This window comes from Pimephales promelas, chromosome 23 (assembly GCF_988280905.1).
Source record: "Pimephales promelas chromosome 23, fPimPro1.hap1.1, whole genome shotgun sequence".
Taxonomy (NCBI): domain Eukaryota; kingdom Metazoa; phylum Chordata; class Actinopteri; order Cypriniformes; family Leuciscidae; genus Pimephales; species Pimephales promelas.
The window spans coordinates 24,785,001-24,812,967 of NC_142791.1; the positions used below are offsets into that span (position 1 = coordinate 24,785,001).

General features: G+C 37.1%; 1 protein-coding gene across 2 annotated transcripts in view; it reads right to left on the reverse strand.

Moving 5' to 3' along the window:
• Window positions 1-27,967, reverse strand: part of epb41l4a (erythrocyte membrane protein band 4.1 like 4A) — a 68,067-nt gene that overhangs the window by 35,915 nt on the left and 4,185 nt on the right. For both annotated transcript variants that reach the window (XM_089126142.1, XM_089126141.1), the window contains exons 2-6: window positions 9,418-9,522; window positions 3,249-3,300; window positions 2,151-2,229; window positions 1,915-2,012; window positions 1,020-1,140 (exon numbers count right to left, since the gene is read on the reverse strand). In XM_089126142.1, the coding sequence (XP_088982268.1) occupies window positions 1,020-1,140; window positions 1,915-2,012; window positions 2,151-2,229; window positions 3,249-3,300; window positions 9,418-9,522 (455 nt within the window). The remainder of the gene's footprint in view (window positions 1-1,019; window positions 1,141-1,914; window positions 2,013-2,150; window positions 2,230-3,248; window positions 3,301-9,417; window positions 9,523-27,967) is intronic.

Here is a 27,967-nt window from a genome sequence, read left to right on the forward strand (position 1 = left end):
AAAAACAAAGAAAAAATCTGGAAAACAGTTTAAAAGCCATATAGTCTAATCAAGTCACGTCAGATTCATTCTGCAACAATAATACACGTATTTTAAAAGTATATCATTCTGTTTTCGAAAGAAAAGGCAAAAAAAGGCACGTTAACAATTATCTCGCTCCAGTTCATTCATTTGAGCTCCTCAACGTTCAAAGCTCCTCATCTTTTGTCTGATCGGCCGCATTTACACTGCAGGTCTTGATTTGTTGAGTATTTCAGATTTTTTTGATGACCAGCTTACATCTTCTCATAAAAGTGACCCATATCTAATATCTGCATTCACTAAACACTTGGTGAAACAACCCCAGAAAGATGTATTGACCCGGAAAGTCTGAGATCGAAAAGGAAGTAAAAACAGCGTGATTTGCAATGGACGCAGATGAAATGATAATACAAGATTTTGATTTAAAGGTCAAAAAAACATTGTGTTGAGCCTTCGTCAGACGCAAATGCACATATCCGATTCATATCAGATTTATTTCCTCATATGAATGAGGCCTGAAACCAATCTGAGAATATCAGAATCCAGGTGCTTTTTTCCTTATAACATGTTCGTGGGTCAAAGCCGATCTGTGCCACATGGGTGGAGAAAATCGGGAATTGAGTCATTTGAAGCATGTACTGTAAATGTGGCCATACTAGTGTGTCATCAGATAGGTGAAGCCCATCACACACTCACCGGCTCTCCACATACAGACAGGTGAGTGTTTGGCAAAGGGTCAAGTCTTTCAAACACACTGACAGCGGCTCTCGTTACAAAGACATGGAAGACGGCCAGAGGGAGGAATCGTTCCTGTCCCTCACACGAAACACCAGCGGCCCCATTCCCATGGGAAGCTCTTATATCTACTGAAGCTTGTCCTTTCAAATGACTTTCAACAGGAATGTGGTGTTTGAGCTCTCGGCAATGGTGAGATCTAATCTGTGATGGGATTATAACGGATTAATGTGTGAGATGTACTGTGTTTTTTACTGTCTTACATGAGAGTTTTATGAATCTGTTCAATGGTGTCCTCTAGTTCCTCTTTCTGGTCGGGGACAAAGCGATATTCTGACACGTAACCTGGTGTGTGTTTGTATGGGTCGTAATCTCCAAGCTCAGCTGCAGGAAAACACAAAGAGGACATAGTGTCATGTGGTATAAAGAAAATGACATTATAAAATAAATAAAATAATAATAAATTAATAAAATGAAATGTTGAAATAAATAAAATGAAATAAATAAAATGATAATATACATAAATGTTGAATACAATTATAATAAATAAATAAATACAAATAAAATAAAATGATAAAAAATGATGAAGTAATACTATTATAATAAATAAATAAATAAAATTATAATACACATAAATATACATAAATGTTGAAATAAATACAGTTATAATAAATAAATAAATTAAAATAAAATGATAAAAATGATGAAGTAATACTATTATAATAAATAAATAAATAAATACAATTATAATACACATAAATATACATAAATGTTGAAACAAATACAATTATAATAAATAAAAAAAATAAAATGATAAAAAATGATGAAGTAACACTATTTTAATAAATAAATAAAATCAAATAAAAAAACATTAAACAGATTAGTACATTATAAAATAAACTAATAAAATGAAATTATACAAATAAATCAAATTAAATAAAAAAATAAATAAAATGATAAAAACATGCATATACATACATCACATACATGTGTCAGATAACAACAATCACATATCGTAATATTTTACACTGATGTTATATACAAATATTAATCATAAAATGTATTATAATAGTGATTGGAAGGCCTATAATTCAGTGAAGTTGCTGACACATTATTTCTGTCTAAAAAATAACGTACATTGTATAAGTGTGTACGTACATTGAATAGCAAGAGCTCCCAGTTGGTTGCTGATATTAAACGGACAGGGAAGTCTTCCCTGCAGAACATCTTGCTTTACCTGCAGAAAGAACTGATACCTGATAGAAGACAGACAGATGGACAGCATAAGAGATGCACTGCAGTCAAACAGCATCACCAGACCCAAAACCATATTATTGAAATGATTCCTTAACTATAGTGCTGATTCATTCTCACGTTACACACAGAACACACACCTTGTAATTTCCTCTTTCAGTTTACAAGGATCTTCAGCATAAAATTTCACCCCAAAGTAGAGTGTGAATGGAGGTCCAGCTGGAAAGAAGAAAACAACCAATCAACACTTAAAAAAAACAAGCTAAATAAACCCTAACCTAATCAAGTGATTTGTCTGTCCCCAATTAAAGCAAAAATGATGCCAATATGACACAATCACAGCCAATCAGAGATGAGATTCCACGGTGGGTGTGGCTACATGATGTGCCACAGATAGAATTCAAGAGAAGATCAAATTTAAATGGCCACACATTAACAAGGGCCGGACAGAATTGATTTTTTTAGTGTTACATACATACACACATTACATTATAGGTCATTTTGAGCAGTTGCACAAAACAATTACATGTAGTTTATTAGTATCACTCTATACATCCAGGCAATTTTGGGCGGGAATTATTTAAATGAGGAATATTATGACGTGTTTGTTCCCAGAAGAAACAAAAACACTGACACTGATATAGAGAAGAACTCCCGCTGGAGGGACTTTGTAACTTTCCAGAGCTTTTTCATGCTCAAACGGCAACATTACACACTAAAGAAATTTGAAAATGTTAAATAGCATAATAGGACATCTTTAAAACAATACTGTTAGCAATAAATCTAGGTTGTACTCTGGATTAAAAAACAGCAACACTGATATATATATATATATATATATATATATATATATAATGCATTCATTTCCCAGAGGAGTGAATTACCAAATTAAACAAATCTGTTGTAAATTTTGCCCTACATTCACATCAGTAGCTATGCAAATACTTGCTGTGCAACTAAACAAGCAAACAGAACTTTATTCATTACTTATTTGGATGGGCTTAACTGCATAATTACTTCCAAATTATCATTTGAAATGCACTATGAGTTTTATCAGGAGGCCTTTAAAGAATCATTACGGCTCCGTCTCATGCTGCGCTAATCCATTTTTAATCTCCGCTGAAAATAGGGGGGTAATCATTAGGTCAATGCGTTTCGTCCCATGATGCACAAAGAATTAAACACCATCTCTGAAGACGGCGAGGTGAATTTTTATTAGAAAACCAGTACATACTTACTTGTTATCAAATCTTTGTGTTCAGCAAGCGTTTTTGAAGGGTCGAGCCAATACTGTAAATATAAGAGATCAAAACAGGCATTAGTTAGTGAGTAGTTTTGAAGCTTTGCTTTAGTTCCCCCTGAAAGCTTTGAGATGCTGAGATGTTCAGTCATGCAAGTGCTGGCATAATATGAGGCCTATTAAAACCGGCCTCTGAAACAGGCTCGTTAAAAATTTGTGCGAGAGTCACTGTGGCCTCCATCAATAAAACATGAAGTTCGAGCACGTCAGAGCATGTCGTCTAGAGCTGAACGAGTGTCTGTGTGGGCACTATAGCGGCTTTTGCTATGTTTTTCACCTGTAAGACGCAACAGAATGAGACCAAAATTATTAAAAATGCATCCAAAAACTAAGATATGTTGCAAAAAAAGCCTCATTTGAAGTTCTTGTTTTTAATATTTATAAGCAATATCACATGAGCAAATTCGTTTTCCCGAATATCAGCACTTCTGCAAATGTGATGTTGATTTTATACAATTCAATAAACAAGAAGTTAAAGGAGAACTCTGGCGCAAAATGAACCTTTCATCTAATAAAACATTGGTAGCTAGTCATCCGTTCTCAAAGATTTGTTTTCATGATAATTGAATGTAAAGAATTTATCTCTAAAAACTGTTTAGATCATAACACTAGTAAATGGGGGCATATAATAAGTAAAAAGAAATCGCTAGTTAATACCACTAGCAAGACTCAAAATAGCCCCTCAATAACACAGTAACATAATGAGGGTCCCTACATGCAAAAACAGCCTTGATGAGTCGGAAGTTTGGAAAAGTCAATAAATTTGGAAAACAGCCTCGATAAGTCGAACCACGAACAACGTACCAAGTGAGCTGAACTGTATGAAGTTCAGCGAACTTCTGAAATGTATGAATGGTGTTTGTGGTTCGACTTGTCGAGACTGTTTTCCAAAGATGGCTCTTATCTGTATACGCGAAGTGGACTGTCTTTATAAAGTATCTTCTTATTAAACGTTATGTACTCTTACAAAGTTCTCAATGCTTTTTTTGCATGTAGGGACCCTCGTCATGTTACTGTGTTAGTGTGGGGCTATTTTGAGCCTTGTTAGTGGTATTAACTAGCGATTTCTTTTTACTTATTATATGCCCCCATATACTAGCGTTATAAGCTAAACAGTTTTTAGAGACAAAACTCTTTACATTCGATTATCATGAAAACAAATCTCAGAGAACGGTCGACTAGGTACCAATGTGTTATTAGACCAAAGGTTCGTTTTGCGCCGGAGTTCTCCTTTAATAGGCTATGACTTACATTTTAGACACAAAATTGTCTGTTTTTCCTATATCTTGCCAACGAAAATAGTTTCAAATTTCCTCCTCAAGCAACACAGTTTCAGTTTTGTTACTGAATGAATCCACATTTTTTGAATGAATTGAGTTAATGAATGACTCAACGATTCATTCACTTCTGCTTAATCAGCCATTTTAAACGAATCATTTGACTAAATGATGATTTGCCACCACTTACTGTTTGTTTTACCATCGTTTTCTTTTAGCTGAGGGACTGGAGGATGAAGATTGAATGCTGTTTTTTTGTTTTCAATGGTTGTTTGTTCACAATGGTTCTCATTATAAAGATAGAACGGGTTTATAAATAGACTATTAAGAGCGAAAAATGAGCTAACATCGTTGTGGAAAGCAGGGCGGGGCCGAGAGCCGTGGGAAGGGAGCGATGCCGGTGGCGCACCGTTAATGAGCGTCACCTTTGCGCCACACTGGTCTCGAATGTTATTCAAATGCTACATGACGATGCACAAACTGAACTTTAACACTAATTATGAGATGCTTTCATTCATTAGCAAACAAAACATCAACTTTGAGGGCATTAAAAGTCTGTGAAGCGCTACAGATAATTAACATCTCATGGCTTCTATAGTGAACAGATCTCAGGGATTATCATGCATAAACACAGCCTGAAGATCTTCTTAATGTTTTAGACTCGTCAGGTGATATTTCACTGAAGTCATGGGGGGATTGTATCTGGCATTGCCCTGAAGACAAGATTTATATGCCATTTAATGGATGTGCAAATGCATGCATGAAATACTTGAGCAAGGGAAGCCTCCCTTCCCAACAAACACAATAAACTCCCTCTGAACCGCATTTACATAGAGAGACAAAGCAAACAAACAAACATGTGCAAACAATAGGAAATGAGTGAAGGTGTGTGTGCAGACGGAAAGAGGATTAGTGCTGCACATTATTAAATTAGAATACATTAAGTCGTTAAGACTCATCTAATAATCACATTAGAGCAGCTGGTGTGTTTCACCGAACTGAAGAGCTCAAAAACACAACAGAGAGAGTCTAAGGCTGTGTCCTAAATCACGCTATTACGGCACTATTTGAAGGAACAGTCAATTGTAGTGGTCTCTGAAAACATTGCGGATGTTGTTGAGAGTCGAGCGCCGAATAAATTAGTGTATCTCGCCAGTAGATGGCGCCGCGGATGAATCATCCATACATTTTCATCCATACAAACCGCTGGTCCAATGTGGCTACAGTATAATATCATACAGGTAAAAATGTATTGGATATATAGATTCTAGTTTCTATAACAGAGTTGTAGATACATCTTTTCATTACTACTGAAGCTGCCATGTTTGCTGAGTTTCAAATGATTATTAAACCGCAAGCACAAACTACACAAAAGCGGGAGCTCTTCCTGCGACTCAGTGTCCGATTCACTCACTCGTTTTCATTCACTCCTTCAACTGAACTATATTAGTGGAGTGATGTAGGGATTAATGAATGAGGGTATAGGGGATGATTTCAGACACAGCCTTAATTTACAAGAACAAGGGAGAACGTTTTACAACATTAACGGCAGATGATTTAAACAATCCTTTAGGTGGATGATAAAACATGTGGGGAAAAAAATCCCACAAACTTACAATGAAGGAATACATCCTATTAATACACGGCTCTGTGGAATACTTGATTCTGATTGGTCAATCCCGCCATCCAAACAGAAAACAGAAAACGCACGGTCATCCGGGTCTCTGAAGTCAGCAGCGATATACGCTTGCTAGGAAAGTTTTTTCTTCACGGACGTTTTGCATTTGGTGAGCTAATAAAACATTAAAACTAGGGCTGTCAAACGATAAATCGCATCCAAAATAAAAGTTTGTGTTTACATAATATATGTGGGTGCACTGTGTATAATTATTTTATATATATATAAAAACACACACACATGCTTGTATATATTTAAGAAATATTTTCATGTATACACTGTATATAGACATTTCTATTATATATAAATATAAATATTTTATATATAAATAATATTTTTTTCTTATATATACACAAAATAATTATACACAGTGCACCCACATATATTATGTAAACACAAACTTTTATTTTGGAGGCGATTAATCCAGCCAGTTGTTATCTCAGAATAAACCCCCTTCAGGTTAATGCAAGACCCCGACGCGAATCACTCTGTCGGGGGTTTTAATGAGATAACAACCGGCTGGATGTACATATAGTATTTAAACAATACTACAATAACACTGCTCAGAGAAACCACATAGCAACGACCACCTAAAACTCATTAGAAACTGGATAGCAAAATGTTTAATAACGCTAGCAACTGAATTACAACATGTTAACAATGAACCCAACTACATAGCAACAGGAAAGTTCAAAATAAGAGTCTTTTCCTCCTGTAAATGCGGACAGATGTTTTTTTTTTATGACTAACAGCATGTTAAAAATGTACCAACAAAATCTGTGCCAAAGGAATTTTCAGTGCCTTACAATTAGATGAAACATCTATGAGTCAAGAGTGCATGTAAACCACACCCACAGTGCAGAAACCACCACGTTACGGTGTAAATTACACTGTTTTGAGGAGGGATTTTTACCTCCTGTCTCTTTTTACCAAAATAACCATTCATAGAGTTGATAGATTTGTGTAAATGTAAGTTACGCGGTGCTTCTCGCCCACTGCATGCTCAGTAATAAATCAAGGCTCATGGGACAGGGCCCGGAAGGCATTGTGGGAAACACCTTTCTCATTGGTCGACATTATGAGGTAATGACACAACACTGCACACAACACTGCACTTTCCCAAAATTTGGCCCCTGGGTAAACCTTACCACCTTGACCTCAGACAGGTCCCCGTGACCAGTTCACGGTTAACAAACTTTCTTAAAGAAACAGTACACACTAAAATGACTCGCCTTCATGTTGTTCCAAACCTGAATGACTTTCTTTCTTGCCATTTTTTTTTTTGCAGAACACAAAATAAGATATTTTGAAGAATGTCAGTAACCATACAGTTGACTTATACAAAAAAGAGGTTTTCGCAGAGAAGCCATGGGATCCACAAAGAACCTTTAAGTGAACAGTTCTTAAAAAACAATTTTTCCAATATAAAGAACCATTTTTTCAATTCTTCAACTTTTTTATGCTTTTCACTTTATTTAAAGGGATAGTTCACTTTGAAATTAATTTTTGGTATGTTTTATCTTACCTCAAGGACATCCAAGATGTAGGTGTATTTGTTTCCACAGTATTTTTTATTGTATTTGTTTCCACAGTATTTACGAGTCATTAAATCATGTTTAATTTGGACTTCTCTGTGCCTGCTCTTTGAGGTGGTGACCATGGACCTCCATTATATGACTGACAGACAAGAACGGTTTGACCTAAAAATATCAAAATTGAAACTACCGTGGAAACAAAGACACCTACATCTTGGATGACCTTGAGGTAAGCTAAAACATATCAAAAATTAGTTTCAAAGTGAACTATCCCTTTAAGCAATTCATTTTTTCTGGTTCAAATGAGATTGCTTCATGTTAAATTGACTGATGTTTTAATTTTGAAATAACATGTTTCAATCAAGTACCTCAATTAAACAGGACTTTTTTCATTTCCTATCATGCTTTCCACAGGGCTGAACTGGGAGACTATATATTGAAATAAAGTGTTATTAGTTGCATTTTTTTTTTTTTTTGCAACATTGAACTCAACAAAGTTGAGTTAATGTTTGATAATGTTTAATGTTCTATTATGTTGATTTTTAAAGGTTTATCTTAAAAGTTTATGTTAGTGGTTTTGGGGATTACCATGGAGAAAGTGTTGACCTGTCCTGCTAACAAGAATTCAAATTGCTTTAAAAATACCACTGATCACTTCTAGACTGCCAAAACTGAACATCACATGTGTAAAGAAAAGTTACAGTCAAACATCAAGTTAAACAAAAATTATTAAGACACCAGATATACTTTTTTGATATTTTTCACTAATGAGTGCAGGACGCTATAGTTAATGAGGATAGCAAAATAAAGTAAACTGTGACATATTATACCCAAAAAGTCTTCATACAGTGAACTACCAGTAAAAATTTGGGACCAAAAAATGATTCAGAGTTGACCTAACCATATTTTGCTTAATGTTTTTTCTTTTAATTGCTAATGCGACATTTTTACACCACAGACTAAACAAAATGAAGCATTGCTTCGTAATTGGTTGAGCTAAATTGGTATTATCTGATTGTGTCGTTAAATTTAACAGCTGACAGATATTCAACATAATTTATGTGTGTCTAACAGAAGGATGACCAAAACCAGTGAAATATCAACTGATTTGATAAATCTGAGTTCTTGTCATATTTTATTACCATTTTCTAAACTATAGCGAATAAACTGTGACAATGTACGAAATGTTGAAGGTGTCTGAATAAATTTTGGTTTGTTTGACTATATTTTTAGTTTGTTGTTATGTAAATCACAGGACTAAAGTTAAACTTAGACTTAGTCAAGTTAAACTAAAACCATTCATTCAAGTTAAATGAACACCATTGATTCAAGTTAGTTGATTCTATTAGGTTTTACTAGTTTCAATCACGTGGAATCACTGTCCATGATTGATTTATGTTCAGTCAAAAAGGATTTTTTGAGTGCAGGTTTTGAATGACATGAGGATGACATTTGGTTAGAATTTTTGGTTAGAATATCCATATCCCCGTTTTTGTTCAATCATTGTCTGGGATGACATGAGAATCTTAATTTATGGGATCATATGTGGTTTGTGGTTGATTTTTTGGATGCTCTGTTTCTTTAAGAGCTGTGATGTAATAATCTTCAAGCACTCACCGTTTGATGACTGTGATCGCAATAGCGGAGCCCAAAATACTCTGTTTCAGCGAGGTTCACGTGATTGAACACGTAGTCCAGCACTACAGAACCTTTGGTTGATTTCTGTGGAGAAATTAGAAATGCATTAGAAATCTCATCATGAACATCCTGTTTTCAGAAAAAGACAAGCAGCATCAAAGTTACGAGCTCAGCTGGACTGCATCTCTCCTGAGGATCTGCTGACAGTGAGATGAGGGTTTGTGGCTTTCTTCTCTGATTCAATAGTGTTTAAAGGACTACTTTCAACCACAAACCACACATACGATAAATGAGCTGTGCACACACCGGTTACAACATGAAAACACACACTGCTAATGCGAATAAAGTTGAGCGTGACTAAGGTAAATAGAGGTAAAAGAGTAGGATAGAGGTAAAAAGGAAACACAATGACTAAACCTGCTATTACGTTACACTCTGATGATATATAGCCTACTCCTTGTTTTTTAATATTGTTGTAGCTCTGAGGACCTGTTTAGGCTACACCTGGTATTAAAGGTTGTATCGGCGATTTCAGACCCAAACAAAAATGATCACATTCACCTAATCTTTCCTAATGATCCAATAGCTGCCTGCCCCATTAGAAGGCTGTCAAAAAAACGCATCTCTGTAGGCAGCCTAAGCTCTGAGATCTGCACACAAAAAATTCAAATGGGAACTAGGCCTGTACCAAATTCCGAAATTCGAATATAATTCGAATATTAAAAAAAATCAATAATATTCGAATGCTGAAGTTACTGTTCGAATATTGCTTTTTTTATGCATATTTATGTAATTTTCTTTTATATGCAATCTTGCATTTTCGCCGCCTTGGCTCACACGCAAGTGAAAATGAAATGCCTTTGTTTCGTCTGATGAACAATAACGTTTTTGAATCGTAACACAAGTGTGCACGTTATCCACGGTGTATCATCATAACAACTGTCAAAAATGGTAGCCTAAATGTTTAACGGTGTAAAAAGCGCACCCCCAAAGCGCCTGAGAAGCGAAAAACGCAAATATCTCAACGGATTCGGTGCGCATCGAGCTTGTTGGAACTGTCTAGTCAAACTGAAAAGAACAATAGAAGTTTCATTTGGTGGTGTTTTCACGGAGATATCAGCCATAAAACCATCGGAAGCGCTTCAACCATATTCAGCATGAATAAAATGTGAATAGAGATTGCCAGAGCCGTTTAAAAACACATGAAGTGGACTGTCTTTATAAAATATAAAATATCTTCTTTTTAAACGGTCTGTACACTTACAAAGTTCTCAATGCTTCGTTTTGCATGTAGGGACCCTCATCATGTTACTGTGTTAGTGTGGGACTATTTTGAGCCTTGTTAGTTTTATTAACTAGCGATTTCTTTTTACAAATTAAATGCCCGCATTACTACCGTTATACGCTAAACAGTTTTTAGAGATAAAACTCTTTACATTCGATTATCATGAAAACAAATCTTAGAGAGCGATTGACTAGGTACCAATTATTTTTGTTATTAAACCAAAGGTTCATTTTGCGCCGGAGTTCTCCTTTAAGATGCGGTCTCGCATATCCACCATTTTTGTAGTTTTTTAAACTCTTTGTATTAGTGTTTGTAGTTCTAATATACTGTATTAGCCATTAGAGTGTGCATTTCGGGTTCAAACCAGACCAACCGGGTATCTTTGGAATACTCATTTCAACATACCATGATTTGGGACACACTCTGTTTAATAAGCGAATTGGGAATTTTTGATTTTGAATTAAATGGCGCCTTGGTGAGAGAGTTGAAAATATCAAAACAACACTAAACATATGGTTTAGTCGATAAACATTTGGTTACCCCCCTGAATACAAGATGAGTCATCAATATTTTTCATCTGTTTTGCTCTACTGTAAAAGCCTATATCTGCTTAAAGTTGATATTTTTGGGCATCATGGGGTCTTTAAATCAGAGGCAGATTTAAAACATCTCACTCATCCCCACCCTGCCTTAAAAAACTAAACCAGTTCAGCCCTGTTCTAGTAGATTCATGCAACGTAACCACCTAATAAAAGTTTTACAATGTTAATAAATCTTCTGTGTTTATGTGACATCTCTGCTGATAGTTGTGCAACTGCAGCTCACACGTATGACACACGTCAGCTCATATGACACACTGTGAGTGAGAGGAAACCTGCAGGAGTGAGTGTGTGTGAACACACACACACATATAAAACACACAAAGGGTTTGGCGAGTTTTGCAGCTCCACACAGACGTATGTCATGATCACTCCTATTACACGCTGCAGGGTGAAACACAATAAACTTCAAATCTGAAATACTATATTCAGCAGAAAACCCACAGGACTGAAATATCACACACAAGATCTCTTCTACATCTCCTGGTGAGAGATGAGATTAAACGGAGAGCAAATGTTTCTCCTGGGTTATCTCACACGAGTCTCCTTTCAAAACAGATCTCAAAAATGTCTCTCAGATTTTCTGCAATAAAAATTCAGAGATCTCAACATGATCTCAAACATTTCTCATCAAATGATCTGACTTGTTATCCACCTTCATTTTATAGCACTGGATGACAACAATGAACTTATTTGGGTCTTATTAAAATCAGCAAAAAATCATTTTGATAATAGTTGATATACTTTAATGAAATGTAATTGAAGCCTCATGAGCAATATAGAATTACAGGGATAAAATCATTAAATCAATAGTGATTATTTCTAGAAAATGATTTCTTTATCAAAACTCAGACACAACAAATGAAAGTTTTAAGTTTTCATTTAGATTTAATATATTTTATGTTTTATTGACGTCTTTCCGCAGTTCAAAAACTGATTGATGATTACGAGTACTGTATATTTCAACATGCTGTTGAAGATGTTCATTCGTGTTTATTTCATGCTATAACTAACTAGTAGTAAAGAGGAAGTGATCTGATCACGTTATCGTTTTATTACAAAAGTGACATAAATTGAAAGTTGAGACTTTGTTTCATATGAAAAGTAACAAATTGCAGAACGTATGGGTTGTGCGCAACAAATAATGTTTAGTGAAGATTTGTTCACGAATTGACTGAAAATACCATACAGTAGACTAAAAGATCTCACTTCATTAAAATAATTCCTTGAAATCGAGATTATCAAGCCGACATGTTTACATTGTAGCTTCTCTGACACGGTCGAAACACGCCATCGGAGCCCTACAAAACCGTTTCAGTCGATAACGAAAATGCATTTTCGGCCAAACATTTTTGGATGCAGAAAAATCTTCAATGCATCACTATAGGTATGTTTAAGCGACAAAGATGTACTAAAACCTTAAAAGTTTTTCCTTTGTGTTTGTCGCATATAGACGACAGCGTTGTCATGGATCTGCGAAAACGACTAAAAGCGCTGTATTCTGCTGTCACTTTGTAAAGAAACACTACGCGTCAATAGACTGAAAATGTAAAGGCCTGTTCACACCGGGACGAATTTCGAGCGCGATATTCGCCGACGTTTAACGCCTTGTGACTAAACAAAGGTCGCCAATGTGAGTGTGCACAACGACGCGAAAAACGCCACGTGACTGGCGCTTTTGCTCACGTGTCTGGTGCTTCTGAAGTTACAGTAAAACACAACTTGGGGGCGCTCAAACACAAAACGGTCTTACCGAGCACACATACATAATGGCGAAGAAGATCTACGCCACCGTCTACACTGCCGGAAGACGAGGAAGATACAAGGCAAGATATCTATGGGCAAGATGAATGTTGAGCTACTGGTCTCGTTGGTCTCGGTGCATAAAAAGAGCTATAAAGCATAAAGAGCGGGGTATTTCTGTTTTACATTAAGCGCCATCTAATGTCAGGGAATGAATTTGCATGTTCACTCGGCTCAGCAAAAATCGCTAATATTTTATAGCCATTAAAGGAGTAGTTCACTTTTAAAAAAAACTTTTGCTGATAATTTACTCACCCCCATGTCATCCAAGATGTCCACATCTTTCTTTCTTCAGTTGAAAAGAAATTAAGGTTTTCAATAAAAACATTCCAGAATTTTCTCCATATAATGGACTTTACTGCTAACTAAACGGTTCAAGATGCGCGTTCGTGACTCTCTTGTTCGAACTTGTTCATCAAAATGGACAAATCTTTTTCCGAGTCAATTCTTTCATTTCGTTAGTTGAATGAACCAAATAACAGATTCGTTTATTTTGATGAACGAGTTCGAACAGGAGAGTCACGAACACACCGAACAGAGCAAGGCGACCGTTTGAGCTTATAAAACTTAAACTTTGTTATTTTTTTTAAATGAATGATCGTTTCATTTGATAAGACCCTTATTCATCATCTGAAATCGTTTAAAGCCCTTTGAACAGTTTGCAGTTTGCACTGAAACTGTCATTTGGACCTTGAACCGTTTGGTTACCAGTAAAGTGCATTATATGGAGAAAAATCCTGGAATGATTTCATCAAAAACCTTAAATTTCTTTTCAAAAGTTTCATTTTCAGGCCCCCAAAATACCATTGTCGTGTAAATGAATGACCAAAACGCATAAAAAGTTTTCCAATTTGAAAACGGTGTTGTATAAATGTCCCCTTATATTGCAAAAAATGACCATAGAATTTAGTAAAGTAACTAAACTCTGCATATATATATTTTTTTATATATATACTGAACAGAAGAGATCACTGCTCATGTGTGTATTTAAGGTGTTCGTGTTCCCACACTGCCAGTCCCCAGTGGCGAAATATCTATCAAAGCTGAACACGGGAACACAGGTACGGCTTTACCAGGGAAAACCCCCCATTGTGTGTGACCTCTGATGTCAGTGTCGTAATTCAAATCCCAAAAGCCCAACGGGAGGAGAGGTGAATATGACAAACTGCAAACACGCTGCTGTCCAAGGGGTCCCGGCACGAACACGGTCAGGAAAGATCCTCCTAAATCATGCCTTCCACATTCCAGCCATATCTCTCTTCCCGATAAGACATTTGTGCTAGTTAGGGTGGGAATGTTAAAATAACAGGGAAGAGTGAAATGAATAGATAGGAAATGTATTTCCTTGTGTCGAGAAATGCGGCTTGGCATCGGCAATTTTCCAACTTACTGTAGATAAAAATGCTACAATAGAAGGCCAACAACAGATTAGTGTTCACTGCTTTATCAAATGTACAAATGTACACTAATAACAGCTCTATGTTAAATGACAAAGTAAAAAAAAACCTTTGCAGCAATTTTAAGTGGCATTTGGAAAAAAGTTAAAGCAGAGAAATGCTTTATAAATCTAAATAAAAATAGAGAAATCTTATTATATATATATATATATATATATATATACTGTACATATGTATATATATTACAAACTTAAAAAATAAATTAAAATAGGCTACTAAAAATTATAATCTATCAAAAATATTATTATAAAATTATACATACTGCATATTGCAATACGATTAATGTGGTAGAATGGCTTTAATTTGTTAATAATATCAAACTGGGAAGTAAATAAAAAGAGCACAAGCATAGATCTAATAAATAAAGATTGACCTGTGGTGGTATGCGTCCTTTTGCATCAATTTCACACCGTCAGGAAGACAGATGAACTCATGGAGAGCGAGACTGAGATTGCAAAGACTAGTTTACTGAAAGCAGAAAATGAAGCGCAGGCGTGCGTCTGATAACACAAGCTTATCAAATCAAAGCCTGATAGTGGTATTATGACCAAAAGCGCACAAAGAAGATTAACTAATTAACACAATCCGACTCAAGTCCACCAACAAAAACACACTGTGCTCATGCACCTTTTCAAATACTCTCCCATCATCCAGTCATTAAATAAAAATAACATCCAGACATTTAAATGGTTGCAATGCAATTATACCAATATCTGAAATCAATGAATCGAATTTCCTTAACATTTTTATGCATTTGGCAGACGCTTTTATCCAAAACAACTTAAATTTTGACATTCTTATCAGTTCTTGCTTTCCCTGGGAATTGAACCCATGTCCTTGGCGTTGCAAGCGCCAACACTCTACTGTTTGAGCTACAGGAAAGAAAACAAAAACAGGCTCTAGGAGTGAAATATGACCCGGACATGTTCTGGACAGGTTTCGTCAGACCCATCCTCGTGTGTGTCCTTCTAATGGCAGCGTGGGACTTTCTGAAGGTTTGCTCATTTAAGACATTCTTTGAAACAATTAACTCCCTCTGACATGCCCTGTGGTCCCCATGGCAACAGGGTCACCACATTAAGGAGACCTGACCATCTGCTGCTGCCGGCTGTACGGGTGTGTGTGTGTGTGTGTGGTGCTGATATCCCCATCAGCAGATGTTCCTTCACTCCTCCAGAGACCAGAGAGAGGGTGAATCTGACTAAACCCGTCAGGAGCATGACCAGGTCACATTTTACCTCAAACTCGAGAGAAAGAAAGAAAAAATCATATTGAGCATAACAATGATGCCTTTTTCATGACATTTAAACACATTAAGTCCAAAATGATTTAATTCTTTGAAAAGGAAACATGAGAAAAATATATTTCTCTTCAAACTCACAATAAAGAAAGAAATTATAATTTGCATAAAGAAAATTAAGTCTTTTTTTCATGACAATAAAACATGTCAGGATTAAAATTCTTTTGCGACAGAATTTTTCTCTTCAAACTCAAGATAATTTGCATATAGAAAATGAATCCTTTTTCATAACATTAAGCCCAAAATTTGAATGCAGACAATGTTAAAATGTATATATATATATTTAAATTGTGGTTTAGTCCTCAGTTGTAAGTATCTTTGGATAAAAGAGACTGCTAAATGACTAATGACTTTATGACTGTAATGTAAATGTAATGAAAGGGTTTGTTTAATTATGAAAGTATTTTTTAATATTTGTTGTACTTCTTTTAATTTTTGATTATTTTAATACAGTTCCTGAAAATGATCCAGGATGATGAAAATGACCAATTTTTTGGGGATATTTTTTTTATTATGCATTTAAATTAATTTCATAGAGATTTGCTTAAACAGACACTGAAAGCTCTGCTTTGAGAAGTCACAACAGATACAATGCTATAGAAAACTCATAATGGCCTCATCTCTGGGCAGTCTCAGTTGGGATGTGAGCGTGTTTCAATGATTTAACACAACAGAAAAGCCACTTCTCTTCTGGTTTTGGCTGGAAACGCTCCAGATGTCTGCGACCCCCCCGTACGGTGGCAGCACAGACCCTCCTAGTTTCCATAGTTACTTGAAAATAAAGACAAAGATGCGACACATGGTTTACAGCGCCTGCACTTTCAACACAACACCGGCACTAAGGCGGTTCTTTGACAAGCGCGGTCTTGAGTCACACGGGAAACGCTGTATTGTTAACCAGCAATTTTACAAGCGGTTAACATTCTTCTGTGAATGCAAACAATAAGTAGGGTTGAAAAAGCAGGCTCCTCTAAAGGACGTAACGTAGACGGTCATATAATGGTACTTTGATATACGCTAGGTTGATCAACACATTTATATGTACATGGTACTACTTTCTTAGAGAGCTGTGCAATAATGATACATGGTTTTTCAATGCAATTCACCTTTGGCTAAGCCACGCCCTAGAATGTAGATTGACCAATCACAGCGCAGCCAAGAACGAGCTCCCACAGAGGTCAGACACTTTTTCACAGTGCTCCATTGACTTTCAACACAGGCGTCTCATATTTTTGGTCTCGGCAGGCTATTATCGTCGTAGTTTTATCAAAAATATGGTTAAATGTTGTGCCTCGGGCATTTGTAACACAGATACGCGTTTCCCAGAGAGGTTGGAGGGGGGTGTCCGTTTTTTCCCTTCCCAAAACCGAAGTCAAATCCTGACAAGTGTCGTCTTTGGATTAAACTGTATGGACGTTTACGGTTAGCTAAACGTATGGACGTATGGACGTCCTCGGTTAGCTAAACCCCGCAAAGATCAACAAGCACATCTTTTTTACTTCTAACCTTACTGTGAGTGTGAAGTTATACTAGTTAGACCGTTTTATAATTTTTTAGGTTATGATTTCGGTTCTCATACCAGTTGTTGATACCCCAGATAGCAAACTGACATTGAATCAACGTAGAAACATGACATCGAAACAACGTTGATCTGACATCGAATTAACGTTGAACCAACGTCAGATGCGTCATTCTTTCAAAACTAACGAAAAATCAACTTGAAATCAACGCGTTGTTTCAACGTTATGAAAGCAAACCAATTTTCGATTTTCATTTAGCTTTGAAGAATGCCGCGTCTGACGTTGGTTCAACGTTAATTCGATGAGCAAATCAACGTTGTTTCAATGTCATGAGAGACGTCGTTTCCACGTTGATTCAATGTCAGTTTGCTGTCTGGGACGCTAGCACACGCTACTAATAAATACAACGTTATACTCATGTAGCCTGTTTGCTTTGTAATAACGATTATAGAAGTGAATAGAGACCTACCCAGCTTTGCATGAACAGTGTTGCTCCCTGATATTGTTAGTCCCAGCCTCCGTCTCGATTAGTAGAAAATGCGGTGGTTCATTTTTTTGAATGTGAACGGTAACGTTATGCTTTTGCCTCTATTTTGGATGCCTTGTTGTTTCTTACGTTTCACCTTTCTTGAATATAGCCTTCGAACGCATATTGCAGGCCCTTTTGCCTACTTCTATCGGACACTTTATTTGCTGCTTTATAAAAGTTTGATAACATTTCAGCAGGAAGAGCTGTTACAGCATAAGCCATGCAGAGCGCAGATGAAGTTTGATGGATGTAGCAACAGTAACTAAGGGGGGCAGGGCTTAGCCAAAGGTGAATTATGTCCAAAAAAACAGAAAAATAAAACAAAGTTCTGCAAACTCCCACAATGACTTGAGGAAACACAAGGTACATGCCAGCTTTTGCAATCAAAGGCAGACGAACTCGCACAACTGATAACACTCCAAACCAAACACATCAACCAATGTTGAAAGATGAAACAAGGCAAAATGCGACTCAAACATGAAGCCAACAACACACTAGTTTACTTGGACGAAACGCACAGGAGATCAAAATCACAATTGAGATTACATGTCCTACAGCATAGATTAAAACCGGAGACATCTGCAGGAGTTTCGAACTTCTTAGACGTTTCTGCTGAGAAAAAGGCCTTATAGCCAAGTCCTGCCAATCGGCCGCCATCTTGGCAACGCCTCCGGGCAGCTATTTCGGACTAACAAGACCAGCCTCCTATCTAAATGAATGGGCAGAGAGTCAGAACTGCACTTTCACTGGTCACCGGGACATAAAAACTGCATGTATAGAAACAGCAGTAAATTATTATAAAAAACACTGAAAAAGTTTGATGACTTTGCCCCAAAATAAGGTTTAAATCACCCTTTTCCCCACAGGTTATACGTTTGCATGTGCAGGGGTTCTCGTCTCCGCTGTCGCAAAAAAATGTGCGCATGCGTCGGTGGAACCACTGTTAAAAGCAGACGATTGGCTTTCCAGCGGGAGGGGGGGGCATGTGCATACAACCGCCATCTTTGGCGTTACGGGTTTTCCCTATTTAGTTGTTTTGAGAATTTAGGAAGTGGCATGTCTCTATATAAATTATCTCTGAAAAAGACCACAGTAATCTGACATTTCTCCCCGCCACAAACAAGTTTGCAATCCTAAATCCGAGATCTCCGTATGAACATTATTAAATGCTTATTAAGTCCGATCACACCAAGAAGAAGAACAGTAACAATATTAGCGTCCACACCAGCGGACAATATCGGTTTATGATGCGGGCCCACAGGGACGTCCACAGACATTTTGAGGGGCAGGGGCTCAAGTGAAAAAAAGGGCACTTCTCATATATTTAAAAAAAAAATTATTTTACTTTTTTTAAACAAAAAAGTATATATATATTAACACAACTCTAATATTTTTTTAAAAAAAATATTTAAAAAGTTAATTAATTTTATCTTCCTCAAACTCATACAATTGTTTAATGTCTACAAAATAATCAGTTCACACAGAAATCATGGTCTCCTTAGTAATCATAGGTTTATAGAGCCGCAAAGGAAATGCATAAATTACATTTAGCCACGTCTTAAATTGATATGCTCATTCGTTCATTATCACTTTACAATTATTCGCGATAAAACGATATCAAGTTTGAGTCAAAATTGTACTCGATATCAATATAGAGTTCGATAAACGTTCAATAATGTTTATGTGGCAAAAGCACATGCATGTTTTGCATGTATATTTGTCACTGTCACACATAGTAAGTAGTAGTAAGTAGTAGCAAGCTTATAGTTGTAAGTTGTGACAAATCATTGTCTTTCCACGGACATCTTTCGTTCTTGATAACTTTGGATATGTAAAATCTTTGAAATGACTCCCTTGAGTGTAGAATTTTGACAAATGTTGCTCTTAGAGTGACATAAAAGTTGCATGAATTCCTATTTGATTGTTCAGACTAAAGGCCAATTTATACTTCTGCGTCGAGGGTACGCCGTAGTGTAGGGTGTAGGCTACGCACTTAGGCGACGCAGTCGTGAGCATTTATACTTCTGCGTTCAGGTCTTGGTTGCTCTGCAGTACTGCTCCGAAACGATAGTTGGCGGCGGAGGGTTTTAATGTTCCACTGTGTTTAGATTTCTCGCGGCTAGGTTACTTCAAGCAATGGCGACTGTAAGAGAGCGGATCATGTTGGAGTTGGAGCTTATTGAGGTGGAAAAACAGTTAATTTTAGTGAAATTAAGAAAACTAAAAGGCAGATACGAGAGATGACGTCGGAGGAGATGGTACATACGGAAATAAGTGAGATGGTACGTGAGGAAATGCGATGCTACCAAGCCGACCAATCACAGATCTTGTGGTCTGTGTCATTGCGACGTCCATTTTTGAGGAGGTGCGCGTCGGGCTACGGTGAAGGGTACGCGGTATGGTACGCATCTGTGCCTACTGCGCGTACCCTACGCAGAATTGTATAAATTGGCCTTAAGGTCGCACTGCTTTGGATATTGCTATAGGATTATGAACCACATATGGAAGTGGCCCAAATTGGGATTGAAAAGATCAGATTCCATGTGTTTGTACTATTCACACTGACAAAAACAGATCCCATTTCGCAAATAAATCAGATTTGGGCCACATTTACCTGAAGTCTGAATTAAGGATGCACGATATTTCGGCCACCATATCGATATCGGCAGATATTTTTTATGTTATCATTATCGGCCAGATAAATTTTCTTTTTTGGACAAAATATTAAAGCAGATAAATTATGTATTATTTCCTTCAGCTGAGACACTTCAGATGCGCATTGGTCACCATGGCTTTGAATTGCTTGAAATATAATTTGAATCAATTCAAAAAAGGAAAATACAGTAAAGTCCAACAAGTTTGTCAAATTGTATTTCAAACTCTCAGAAATTATATAAAAATTTGGTTTTAGATTTATCCGCCAATGTATCGGCTATCGGCTTTCAAATATAAAGAAATATCGGTTATCGGTTTGGGAAATTTTGAAACGTTCATATCGGTGCATCCCGAGTCTGAATGCAGCCTTAGTTCTTTATTAATACAATACAGGAGAAATACAGGAGAAATACAGGAAATTTCCCAACTACTGAATTTGAGTTTATGATTCTACCCAGCAAACAAATTTAGGTTCTGGGAACATTCCCAGAACATTCCTAGAACTTTCCCTTAAGGTTAAGGGAACGTTCCCGGAACATTCTCCTTACGTTATAAAAATGGAACCTAAAAATAACCTACATGGAACGTTCCTGTAAAGCTCCCAAAAAATAAACTCATGGGACCATTCGGGAACATTAGGGGAATGTGTTTGCTGGGTAGTCTTCGAATCTACAGCACAAAAATAGAATGAAAAACCGTTTCTCATGGGAACTAAAACCCAGAAACCACATCTCTGTGGAGCTCTGCGCTTTGGGAAAGTTTTTACACGGCAGTCGGATTTAAATTTAGACTCCATCTTCCGTAATAATTCATATGCACGAGGCTTGTTGAAATACACGCGGCACTGTTGATGAGGGATGACGGATGAGCATTTCTGAAAGCCTTTGTTGAACGCATGCATTCGACATTGGAAGAAACTTGGGCCATTACCAAACTAAAGACCGATGCAGGTGGCTTTCAGCGCGGCACGATTCGCTGCTCAGAATAAACCACAGCTAAGCAGTTGATCTGGAATGACTCGTATCAAAGACGTTTGAATAAAGCATAAAAGAACGACAAGCCAACCGTGTTATTTTTGACTGCCATCTAATTCAAAGCTCGTTGATGTAACTTTGATGAGCACCTCAATCAGCGAAATAATTAGCATTCTGATACTGACGGTGGTTTATTTAAGGGCATTTCTGCAGTGAATCCCGGGCGTGTGTTCACGCTGAAGGAATGTGTCTGTACTGATCAGTGTTGATTCTGCGTTTGACAGGGGAGATTATGACCCTCATTGTGACTAAAGAAAGCAGAGATTATTCCCATTTATTTTCGCGCTCCTTCAAATGCCTGTTAAATCCTCTAACCTCAGCTGACACACAAACACTGCTGACACCCAATCCCCAAATGGTTTTCGCATGTCTGCACCAATTTGGGACAAAATCTGCCGAATTCTTTAGAAATTAAGTGGATTTAAATGTTGAAAAAGAGTCCTACACGCATCAAATTCACCAAAATATCTAAGAAACAAACACAGAAGGGAAGAACAGAATTGCATTCCTATTGGTCAAACAGTTGAGCGTTGCACTAGCCAAAGGTCATGGGTTCGATTCCCAAGGTATGCATGTACAGCTTTGAATACAAGCAATCTGTCAAATGCATAAATGTGAATTACAGACAATCCAATTCGGTTTATGTGGGTTTTTGCATGCACAGATTCTGACTATCAGTACTACATTAGTAGTTTTACTTCCTTATGAGTTGATCTGTTTGTTTGAGCAGCCCCAATGTGAATAGATGTGTTTCAAACGAACACTTTGATACAAATTGTTTTTAATGACTGCTCAGTTTCAGCTAACCACCTGTGAGATGAGATTTTCTCAGAGGAATGTGGTATGACAGGCTCATGGGTCGTAATGGACAGAACGTAATGTTTGTCTCCAGCCCATTTGAACTCACTAAGGAAAAGGTATCATAAGTACTGTAGTTCCATGTGTTTGTGTGATTGCATGGTATTCTTGATATTACAAAGGGACTTATGATATGCTAATATTAGCCACACCTATCATATATATATTAAATGCCATGTAATTAGATGGATGGCTGAAGAGAATATTCTGTGTGAATTCCTTTCCTGAATGTGATGTTGGCAGCACAAATAAAACATCTCAGGGCTGTCAGGGGTTTCAGAGTTCAGGTTTGGAGTCTGTCTGTGCCTGTCTCCGAAACACCCATAAACCTAACCACAACATCACACAAACACACGTACGCACGCACACACATAAACACTAATATCTAAATGAAGACATAGATTTAACTAAAGGAAGCCGGAGCGCTGCTGGTATCCCTTGTATCCTCTGGTGCTCTTGGAAGGGTTGAATGTTCATAAAAATTGGGGAAAAAAATCCAAGATTACAGTAGGTTACAAAAGTGAAAAAGCCTTTATTATTATTTGATCGAACGTGTATCACTCCACTGGCCTTTATCAGGGTGTTGGTGCGGATTTCGTGGCAACTCAACAACCAAGGTTGGCTCAAATTTATTTATTTTTTCGAAGAAACACAAACATATATAGACATGAATGTATTAAAAATAAATGAATTGATGAATATTTACTGAGTAATCCACTACTTTGTAGAGGGTGGTCAAAATGTCAATTTTCACCTAAAAACACCACAGACACAGATGAGTTTTTTTACACATGTAGATCAATTCTAAATTCTGGGTTTTAGCCAATCCCTATTGCATTATATACCAAAACCAGACCATTAAAAAAGTAGAGACGCTCTTTTTACCCAAAATTACATGCTTACGGCCCTATATGGTTTATTTCAGGAGATATGTAAGGGTTAATGCCCGACGAGGTGTCCATTGTCAGGTTTTAATGGACGACGGCGAGGCGTAAACCGGCCGACGCGCAGCGGAGGACGGTTGCCTCCGCCGAAGTCCATTAAAACCTGACAATGGACACCTCGGAGGGCATTAACCCGCTTATACCATGGTCACTTGCCAAATAAAACATTTTTAAAACATTAGTTTATATTTTAATTAGGCTAAATCTAGTTTTTACAAATAATAACTTGCCTTGCCTGACTGTTTATTTAGCAACCGGAGATATTTAGCCTATAGTCCGCTTAGCTCGTATCCCTTCAGGTTCACAAATGCATTTTTTTTTTCATGAAACACAAAGGTAGGAATATTTTTTTTTTTATTACACATAAAACAATTAATCAAACAACAATAAAAAAAACAATTAGCTCTGAGCTCCAGCGATTTGCGCTTAACGTTATAGAGGGCAATAAATTAATCAGATCAAAGAGAGGGTCATTTGCCTCAGGCTCCTTAGGCTTGAAACGCTGTAACATTCAGCCTTCTCCTGCCTTGGTTGTCTGGACAGCTGCGTAAAACTCCCGCAGGGTCTCAATGAGTGGTGCGTTTCCCGAAAGCATCGTTATCCAACTATGGTCGCAAGTTACGTCTATACCAATAGAGTTCAATGGAGCAGAGCAGCAGCGGTGTAATTTTCTCCGTTTTATTTACATTTTTTCTTTCTTCAGCAGCATACCAGTCGTCAAAGTTGCCATATTCTCCATAAATGTTAAAAGAAATAGCACGAAGTCGCTCATTGTTGTATTAGGCTATAATATCTAACGTTAGATGATAGAGCATGTGACTGCCTGTTGCTATGGTTACTTACAGCCGTTGTAGGCAGCGCATTTATTTATTAATTTCGAATGGTAAACAGGCAGTTTCACCAGAACTACTTTACTAGGTGTCCTCTATCACTTTTTAACGGACACCCTGCAGCCAATCAGAATCGAGTATTCACCCAGACCATGGTATAATGTTGCTTAATGTGCAAATTGTTGAATATAACCCATTTTCAATGGTTGAAAACCAAATGTGCATACTATACTTACTTACACATCCAGATCACCTCATTATAAGGCCTCTAAATTGAAGATAACAAAAAAAAAGGTCTATTAAGAATCAAAATCTAAAATGATTAAGATATCTTCAGTACTTCTTGAGTTACAGGCATGCAAACTTTGGGGGGGAAACACAGAAAGTGAACTGTTACTGTTTGTATATAATGCAATAGATTGCTAAAGTAAACTGTTTTAACTAATAGACCTACCGACCTATAAATAATGAGGCTGCCATCTTTCTAATTTCATGTTCACCCACCTGTAATCTGGCTCCAAATCCCAGTAAATATTCACCCATGGAATTTAATATTTTGGCTTTCATCACTATTAATGTTGGTCTTTCTTTAGAAAAAAAAAAAAAAAGAACAAAATCAAATAATTGAGTCATGATGTTTCCGAAAATGTTGTTGATTTGACATGAATGACCCAAAAGTGAAATATTAAAAAGTTTGGGGTCATCAAGAATTTTCTGAAAGAAATTAATACTTTTTTTTTTACAGCGAGAATGCATGAAAACTGAGAGAAAAAGCACTAAAATGTTACAAAATATTTCTATTTCAAATAAAGGCTGTTCTTTTAAACTTTCCATTCATCACAAATCCTGAAAAAAAAGTATCACGGTTCCACAAAAATTTGAAGCAGCACAACGGTTTTCAACATTGATAATAATCAGAAATGTTTTTTAAACAGCAAATCATCATATTAGAGTGATTTCTGAAGGATCATGTGACATTCAGATTTGATCACAGGAATAAATTACATTTTGATATGTATTCAAATAGAAATCAACTGGAATAAAAAAAAAAATCAATATTACCGTATTTTGTAATCAAATAAATGCAGTCTTACAGGGGTTGGAGAATGAAACTGAAACACTGGCCAATGTTGGAGGTTTCACATCTATATGCCTGGCGGCCAATCTTCAGAGTGAAGCACGGGTGGATCAGTGATGGTTTGAGCTCCAATATCAAGACAATCCTGATTGTATTTGATGGACACGACACTGCCGAGGACTACCAAACCCTTCTGGAGGATCATGAGCACCTGATGCTCAAACCGTGTATCAGCATGATCATGCACCAACACACACAGCAAGACTTGTGACAGAAGGGTTTGATGAAGATGAAAGTGACGTTGAACATGCACAGTCACCAGATCTAAATATTATTGAGGTGTTTTGGAGGAGCGAGTCCACCAGCATCATATAGTGACCTGGACACTGTTCTGGAAGAGGAACGGCTCATAATCCCTCTGGTCACTGTGAAGGACTTCTATCTGTCAATTGGTGCTGTATTTGGATGCAAAATGAGGCCCTCACCATTCTAACAAATTATTGTGTTGTAAAACCAGGTGTTTCAGTTTCATTGTCCAACCCCAGTGAGCAGATGAGGCTTGCTTTTCCAATTTATGAAATTTGTCAGTGATTGAATTTGTCATGGGGAAAACACACTTCATATGATGGCGCTCTCTAGTCTGAGGTTTATTTCTGTCTCTCATGGCACATCGTCATTACGAGATGAGCACCAGATAATGGGCTTAACGGTTCAGACTGCATAAAAAAAAACATTCAATATTTTCACTCTGTCCTGTTCTGGATTGTATCGCTGGTTAGGCTTATCATTAATAGCTGTGAAGTGTGTTTGTAGGTGAATAAGTACAATGAAGCACACTCAGGATAATGCTGAGACTACAAGCTCATTTAGGAATCCCATTAAACGCAACGATGAGGGATTTGATCCAAAGCTTGCATGCAATGGTCCAACTCAAATCCAGCCAGAGGAAATCTGCTCATCTTATCACAAGGCTTTCTCTGCCTTTGTCTGGAAAGGCCGGCACACCCCCAAAAGCCACACAACCCCCTCCACCCGCGCTGATGGGGTGGGTGTGACCGGAGGAACCAGCGACACGCGGAGTAATACTTAATACACATTTATCCCGCCTTTCACTTTCTCCGTCTGTCGCCAAAACAAAAGACTGCAATGGTATTACCAGGCAATGTTGGCAATACCATGGCATTCTTTGAAATACCTTGGATGCAGTAATTTATGTGCCATATGAATATGCTAGTCATACATAGTATGATCCCATAGTACCACCATTAAGATGTCAGAATTTTTCACCCCAAAAAAGCATATATATATATATATATATACACACACAGAGAAATATATATTTATGAAAATTACTTGCAAAAGGCCATTTTCTTAGTAATTTTTAAAGGCATTTTATACACACACCCATTTGATATCTTTTGTAATTGCTTTTTTTGCCATCACATGCATTCTCTTTGACATCAGTATTTTTTTGAGTATAAGAGGGAAATTAAGTAAATAAATTCATTATTTTTTAATTAAAATATAAATGAAAGGCAGCACAACAAATAATACCATGACATATTTCACTGTATTTTTATTACTGTTTGTTCTCACTACAATTACAATAAGGAGAATTTAGTCGTTTAATTGTTTAATTTTTCATTTAAATTAACAATTTCTTATTCACTCAGATCCTAAAATTCACTCAAATATGTGATATCACCACTGACTGAACCATCATGAGCATATTTGAACCTCACACTGAACCGTTGAACTTCACAATGAACACAATAACAGCTTTTATTAATCTTTTTGTGCTGAAAAGAGCCAAAGGACCTTATTGTTTAGAAAGCACGGCCATTCTCTCACAGGAAACACAATGGAGGAAGACGGTCTAAATCGCACTGGTCAGACCCTAAATAAACATTTCTCTTTGTTAGACATTTCCAAATGTCAGGAGAGCATCACCTCGACAGAAGCGCGGCCTCGCTGCTGTCTTTGTTTTGCAATGATGGAAACATGTGAGTCGTTCTGTTCCTCACGCACAAATACACACACCGCCTTCTGGGTCAACTCAATGAGGCCTTTGTGTCGTGAGTGTGTGTGAATCGCTCCAAGTTTTGTGTGTGTAAGCACGTGCACATAAGCAAATGTGTGGCTTTGCGAGCACTACCAAACAAATAAAACACGTAAAAGTAAACCTCTAACAATAAGTATTAAAGTTCAGAGTGTCGTTCTGCAGTGCTTGTGCTTCTACTTTACTAACTGATCAGATGCACCATTTTCACCAGAACAGGTGAAAAAAATCCCACAGGCGCACACTGAAAAACACCAAGGCCCACATAGCAACACCCTAGCTTTATTTATGGTTTTGGGTTTTGCACATAAGCATAAGATCCCATCCTCCCTTAAGAGCGTCTTCAAAGCCACGCCTCCTTCAAAACACATAGGCTGCGTCCGAAATCTCAGAGAGTATCTTGAGTATGTACTTATTTTAAATGAGTAACTAAAAAAGTATGTTCCATTAACAAAGTCTCATCCCAAAAAGTCATATAACTGACGTCTTGGGGCGTATTTTGACCATACGTCAATATCCGCCTTTTTAGGGCCCCCTTAGGGCGAGATTTGCGATCTGCTTACACCAGCACTACTTCA